The sequence below is a fragment of the Austrofundulus limnaeus genome, unplaced genomic scaffold (genome assembly GCF_001266775.1).
Source record: "Austrofundulus limnaeus strain Quisiro unplaced genomic scaffold, Austrofundulus_limnaeus-1.0 Scaffold2532, whole genome shotgun sequence".
NCBI lineage: Eukaryota > Metazoa > Chordata > Actinopteri > Cyprinodontiformes > Rivulidae > Austrofundulus > Austrofundulus limnaeus.
In genome coordinates, this window is record NW_013954934.1 from 5,131 (window position 1) to 12,880 (window position 7,750).

General features: G+C 39.9%; 1 protein-coding gene across 1 annotated transcript in view; it reads right to left on the bottom strand.

Annotated features, from left to right (window-relative positions):
- Positions 1–4,151: 4,151 nt before the first annotated feature.
- Positions 4,152–7,750, bottom strand: part of hhex (hematopoietically expressed homeobox) — a 5,968-nt gene continuing 2,369 nt past the window's right edge. Inside the window, exons 3-4 of the mRNA XM_013999874.1 lie at positions 5,845–5,895; positions 4,152–5,764 (exon numbers count right to left, since the gene is read on the bottom strand). Coding sequence (XP_013855328.1) covers positions 5,498–5,764; positions 5,845–5,895 — 318 coding nt within the window. The 3' untranslated portion in view covers positions 4,152–5,497. The remainder of the gene's footprint in view (positions 5,765–5,844; positions 5,896–7,750) is intronic.

The following is a 7,750-nucleotide window of genomic DNA, read 5'->3' on the forward strand; positions in this document are numbered from 1 at the left end:
GTGACATGTGACAGGTGACAGGTGATATGTGACATGTGACAGGTGACAGGTGATAGGTGACAGGTGATATGTGACATGTGACAGGTGATATGTGACATGTGACAGGTGACATGTGATATGTGACATGTGACATGTTACAGGTGATATGTGACATGTGACATGTGACAGGTGACAGGTGACAGGTGATATGTGACAGGTTACAGGTGACATGTGACAGGTTACAGGTGACACATGACAGGTGACACGTGACAGGTGACATGTGACAGGTTACAGGTGACAGGTGATATGTGACATGTGACAGGTGAAATGTGACATGTGACAGGTGACATGTGACAGGTGATATGTGACATGTGAAAGGTGATATGTGACAGGTGATATGTGACATGTGACAGGTGACAGGTGATATGTGACAGGTTACAGGTGACAGGTGATATGTGACATGCGACAGGTTACAGGTGACAGTGATATGTGACATGTGACAGGTGACATGTGACAGGTGATATGTGACATGTGACAGGTGATATGTGACAGGTGATATGTGACATGTGACAGGTGACAGGTGATATGTGACATGTGACAGGTGACAGGTGATATGTGACATGTGACAGGTGACAGGTGACATGTGACAGGTGACAGGTGATATGTGACATGTGACAGGTGATATGTGACAGGTGACAGGTGACATGTGACAGGTGATATGTTACATGTGACAGGTGATATGTGACAGGTGATATGTGACATGTGACAGGTGACAGGTGACAAGTGATATGTGACATGTGACATGTGACAGGTGACATGTGACATGTGACAGGTGATATGTGACAGGTGACAGGTGATATGTGACAGGTGATATGTGACATGTGACAGGTGACAGGTGATAGGTGACAGGTTATATGTGACATGTGACAGGTGATATGTGACATGTGACAGGTGACAGGTGACAGGTGATATGTGACATGTGACATGTGACAGGTGATATGTGACATGTGACAGGTGACATGTGACAGGTGACATGTGACACGTGACATGTGACAGAGACACCTTCGAGGACGAGCAAAGGACAGACACAGGTTAGATCAGAATAACTTAATAATAATAACTGCTACCAAACTGATACATCCTAACCTGGACCTGACCTGGACCTGACCTGGACCTGACCTAGACCTGACCTGGACCTGACCTGGACCTGACCTGGACCTGACCTGGACCTGACAAGACATGGAGACAAATGACACCTTTATGACAAATCATCCTGATAACATTAAGAATGAAAAGTAAAAGTTTACCTTTGATAAAACTTATAAAAAGCTGAAGTAAATGGTGATATTTACTTTTATTTGAAGAATTTCAGAATCATCAACAAGCTGAACTCATGTCAATGTTTCTAATTATAACATTGGAAGAATACTAATTTCATAATTATTATTTTCTTCTACTGTATATTAAATTTATTTCGTTTTTACTTAATGTATTTAATATTTGAATTATCATAAGTTAACATTTCAGTGTGAGGAAAAAAACTGTGAATAAGTGCTTTGTTTGTGTGCTGCTCTGTCATGTAGAACAAACTGATAATAAAATTATTAAAAAGAATAATTGGACAAAACAAATACTGATTAATTCAACAAGGGATTAAAAATCAGTTCACTACTTAAGTCATAAAGAGGTTTTATTGACCAACAACAATCACTAAATCTGGAAAACAGAAAAAGAAAATATCACATAAATCAGATCCTGTTGAAATGTTCAGGAAATAATCTCTGTAAATCTGCAGCTTTTTGGAGCTGACACAATTCAAGATGGCTGCCACAGCTAACTGACTAACAGAAAAAAGTGACAGATGTGTTAAAACTGGGTGAACCTGTAACAGGAAGTCATTGACAACACAAATATATTATATGTTGCAAAAGATCTTTGTTTAAAATGGACAACTGATGGAGTCAGTCTGGTTTGTGTTAGCAAAATATCTCATGAACCAGTGAAAGAAACAATCCACAGACCTGCGTCTGCATACAGGGCATTACTTCAGGTAATGGTAAGCCTTTATTCTTGTTTAACAATAAATGAGCCTAAACTGGACAGTCATTTTAATTTAAAGGTTTATAACACCAAACAAAGTTTACTTTTTTATGTATTTTGGTCAATTTACTTTAATGTCAAATTATTTCAAACCAGTTTTTATTAAAGAATTTTATGTATACTTTAAGATGAGGACATAATTACAGAAGCCAATAATGGATGTTTTCTTTATTTCTGAAACATTATGTCTTTATCACAAGATAATGATGAGTGTTTCTCGAGATAATTTATTCCATTCTCACCAGAAGATTCATTGTTTTCTCCAGATAACAAGATGATTATTTTTTCTTGAATGATCGTGATCAGTGTTCCTAAAACCTTTCCAAAAATGTACTGAAGCTGAAAATGTCAGATGGTGGAGAGCCTGGCATCGATCAACACGTTGACCACAGGCTGGAATTTTGTTTGTCCTGTACATTTAAGAAGACGGCTGGCCCGACTGCGGTGCAGCAGTGATTCCCAGGGGTACGTACCCCAAGGTGTACGTACACCTTGGTGTACGTACACCWWGGYMGTAKGTACCCCAAGGTGTACGTACACCTTGGTGTACGTACACCTTGGGGTACTTACATCCTTGGGGTACGTACACCTTGGTGTACGTACACCTTGGGGTACTTACATCCTTGGGGTACGTACACCTTGGGGTACGTACATCCTTGGGGTACATACACCTTGGGGTACGTACATCCTTGGGGTACGTACATCCTTGGGGTACGTACACCTTGGGGTACGTACACCTTGGGGTACGCGAGCATATTACAGGGGCTACATGGAAAACTTTCCCAGGTGTGTAAAAAATATAATAAAATAGGATAAAGATTTGTAGGTCCCCATGATTTCCACAATGTGGAAAATGCAGACAGAATCATGGAATTGATACAAAATGGAATCCATTAAAAACACAAATTTCTCATGGAATTTTCTCATTTGGTCGAGTTTCTGACGTGTTTTAGATACTGCTGCTTCCTTCACCTGGTTTATTAATTCAATTACTTTTTCACTTTCAAGGCAAACATTTTTATCTTTGTTTAATTTGAGTTGAAAATAATAAAATGTCTGAGAATTAAACGTTCTGGGGAGTTAATAATATATAATAATATATGGTAATAATATAATTTTCATTAAATAATAATTTATTGTACATTATAGTTTTGGAGAATCATCATTAGGTTTGACTGAAGGGACAGTGGTCTGACTAAATGTCTCAACGGGGCACACAAGTCTAAAAAGGACTTAGGACGTTTTCATCTACTGACTGAGGCACAAGAGGAAAACCAACTCGTTATCCTAAGAAAACCATTGTTATTTACAGAAAACATCCCTTCTCATCTTTTGTTCTTATTATGACCCCTGACCCCCCCACCCTCTCACCCCCGCACGTGAAGTGTAAACAGGAGTCAAATAATTTTCGTAATGTTTTTTTTTCCAGTGATTTTTGGTCAACTGTAGCACAAAAACAGCTGCACCGATCAACATGAAATGAGTCAGGACAGTAGATGAGTCTGACCTACACTGCACCAGCCAACGGTTTTATGATAGACCCCATATTTGAGGAGGGGGCTCTTTTCAAAGAGGGGGTGTCTGGACATATGTAAGGCTTATAACTCAGAAACTGTTCAACATAGAAGCTTCACATTTCTTTTGTTGTTCAGCTCTGATGAAGCTCTATCCATCAGGCCCACCAATCAGTGCCCCCACCCCTCCCCCGGACCCCTAATTTATCTGACAAAGTGGTATCAGGACATGCAAAAATAGTTATAGCTCAAAAACTATTAAACATAGGAGCTTCAGATTTATTTTGTTGTTCAGCTCTGATGAGGGGCTGTCCATCAGGTCAACCAATGCCCCCCACCCCCACAAAAAAAGGCCCCACCCAAACCACTACAAATTTGGGATGCACCTTGTAGCATGACATTTATTAGGAATAAAGACTTCGGAGTTCTGGTGCATTTCTGCCTGCGGGGGTCTTTATGTTACCATGTGGTGTCTAGTTTTTGTATAAGTTTGTCATTAAATCCACATCTGGTCTTTAATTGTCTTTTTGTTGACAAAGAGCTGTTTCCACACATCTGTTCTTGTTATAAAATACTGTAGTTTATTAGAAATGACTGAACAAACTAACTTTGATGCTACTTTTGATTATTTCACTAAATATCACATTTTATACAGACAGAAAGGTTTTCATCATTCAGAGCAAAAACAAATGAACAGAAAAAGGAAAGTAAATATACAGATCATACAGAACAACACAAATACAAAACAAAACTGTGGATTATAAATTCAAACGTTCTTGACGAAGGAGAAACAAAAACAGATTTATTGGACTTTTCTGAATTATTGGACATCATTCAAAACAGATAAAAAACTGATCCACATTCAGCTTTGCAAAAAACTCAAATTACTTTATGTCGCCCGCCACCAAAGGTGAAAGGACCCTATGTGTATTTGTCTGTCTGTTAGCAAAATATCTCACGGAGTCAAATTTACTCTTATTGAGTTAAAATTTGCTGTGATGGTAGCTGAGAATCATTTTTAATTTATACTTTAAAATTTAACTGATCACATATCACTTTATAAAACTCAGCCCGTTACTATGCTGTTGTGTTTTATATGTCTTTTCACAGGATGAATAACTTCCCAAATAAAACTTTAAACGTAAATAAATAAAAATTTAGCTCCAGTATCAGTACTTGTAGTTGCATTTTATTCGACATCTCATTGCAGCAAAAGTTTAATCAGCTGAGTTGCTAAACTTACATTTAAAAACAAATTCTTTGGTCCATGAAGAATGTCCAAACTCTGTTGACTCGGTTAAAAAAAAACTCGGCCGTCTTCCTTTTCCTGTTTAGTTTGCTGACGGCGCAAAGAATCCTGGGACATCCACAGCCAGGAAAGATAATCAGATGCAGCCTTTATTTTCAGGACTTTTTGGACCGTGTTCGTTGGCCCCATGAGGAGGAGCCCATGAACTGGGACAGCCCTCGGCGAGGGACAGTGACGTAAATGTCCGATAAATGCAAACTTGGAAGGACACAGCCCCTGAACTGAGCCACCGCCACAGCTGACTACAGCCAACACAACACAGGGAGTTTTACAGACACTCATGTAAAATCTGAGGTGGTAGTAGCTGAGAGTCATTTACAACACATCCTCTGAGGGTGATCACATCTCATCAGATCCTGCATCAGTTTCAAGCCTTGTCTAAAACCTCTACGACTCATCCCTTCTCATCACGAAGAGATCTGGCCTGAGAGGCGGTGGGCGACATCATTCCTTCAAGGGCTTTGATCCTTTCATGTGTCACTGACATGTAAACCAGAGAAAACGAACACAGGTGATGGTGGAGGGGCTGACTAAAAACCCACGAGTCTTTACTACTCAGCTGGATGACCTGACCGGATCCGACCTGACATCAGAACTATGGGTTCAGTGTAAACTCATTATATTCTTCTATGTCCAGCTCCTGGTCTGAGTCCTCTGACACATCAGAGTCCAGATCTGTGTGAGTCTCCTGCAGGGTCAGAGGGGGTCCACAGTGACCACCCTGCTCCACCTGGGAGGCCAGGCCCGTCTGTCTCTGCTCCGGGTTCTGGACCCCCACCTCCTCTGATGTCTTGTCTCCTTTACTGCTCCTCCCGACCACACAGTCGTCCTCCACCTCCCGTTTCCCGCCCTGAGGATTCTCCTGACAAACACACACAAAATTATGAAACTACGACTCGAACAGCCTGACCCAGTTGGACTTCAGAACATCGAGCCTCTCACCTGTTTTAGTCTTCGCCACTTGGCTCGTCGGTTCTGAAACCAAGTCTTTACCTGAAAGAAAAACAAACAAATACAACGCTTTAGTTTGACCAGACAGGGCATTCTGATGTTACCAGTCCCATACAATGGCTTCAGAGGGTCCCTACTGTGCCTTCTAGGCTTCAGACTGTCCCAACAGTGCCCCCTAATGGGTTAATATATCAATGACAATGAATGTGTAAATAACCAAAACATATTGTAATAATTTTTTGTGTCTGTGTCAGTCTCAAGCCCTGGTCCGACACTCTACCCATTGCCCTATTGGAAGGCCACAATATACAACTGTTGGAGGGCGGTGTCTTTAGCACTAACCATGTCATTTGCTCTAAAGTTAACCTTAGTGGCTTTAAGCCTCATATTAACCAGTTTTTTATATCTCATATTAACCAGATAGTAGTTTTATACCTCATATTAACCAGATAGTGGTTTTATGTCTCATATTAACCAGATAGTAGTTTTATGTCTCATATTAACCAGATAGTGGTTTTATGTCTCATATTAACCAGATAGTGGTTTTATGCCTCATATTAACCAGTTCACAATCAGAAACCATTCTATGGGACGGGGAACCTGCTAACCGGCACAGGTGGGACATTCTGAAGCCATTCTATGGGACTGATAACACCTAATAACGTCCATTTCATGGATGATAACATCTGAAGCGGGGGGACCAGATAAGGCCACATAAATCTCTGGGAAAGTAAACAGCATGAATTTTTAACTGAGGCAACGTGAATCAGTACTCATCCATCCTCAGGTTTCATATTCCTGATTCCTTCATCAGGACATCAGTTGAAAACAGGAAGTCATGATTCTGCACTGTTTCTGATTGGGTCAGATGTGAACCAGGTGATATATGACTCACATAGAAAAGAGATCAGTTAAAATGTTAGCACAATGAACTGATCGAGTACTGAACATCACAATCTGCACAGTGTGCTGGGTGCACCGAGGGGAGGAGCATTCTGTTGAAGATGTTTCACGTTTTCAACTGACAAAGCCTTCCTGATGGAAGAGAAATAATTACAGTTTCAAAATAAAAGTCCAGTTAAAAAAATCAACATTTTTTTAATGCCTCTAACCTCATGAAAAGCTTCATCCTGACATTTAGGACATTTATTTTATGCTAGTTGTCTTTATTTAGATGAACTATTTTAAGTTTATTTTTTATTTCCACTCTTGAGTAAAATATATATTAATATTTCTAATTCTTAGTTTTTCAAAAAACATTTATATTGATAAGGTTCTACTAATTGTATATAGCTGGGAAATATTTAAATAAGCACAAAGCTTGGGACTCAAGAGGATAAAAGTGGTGGGGCACAGCCCCCCGTGGCCACCCCCACTTGTTGTGCCCCTGGTGACTGACAGGTGTTGATCCATGGTGAAAACTGGAGCACTGTGTATCTGTCAGATGTAGCTGAAGACTTTTCAAATGTGTCTTCTGAGTTATTAGTAATTAGAGCAGATTTGTTGTCAGACTGAATGACTGGAGAGGTTTTCTGTTACAGCTGCTACACATCTGTCTGCATGTCAGAGACAAGACATTTAATTTGTGCAGCACTAACAGGGACATGGCATTTCTTATTTTGTGAATGTTTAGTTTTTAATAAGCTCCACTGTTTGTTTTAGCAGCTTCATAATTAAATTAAATTAGTCTGACAAAGCAGCAGCTCTCATTTACAGTCGTCTCGTTCAGCTCGGTGTATTTCTCCTCTCAGTAGGGTTGTTTACAGCACACTGTTAGCTTCTTAGCTTAGCCTCTGTCACAGCGACATACGTCACAGCCAACTGATCCTTTTTTTTGTTCTCTTGACAAACGACTGTCTCTAAAGAGATATGGAGGTAAATTTGTGTTTTTATTATT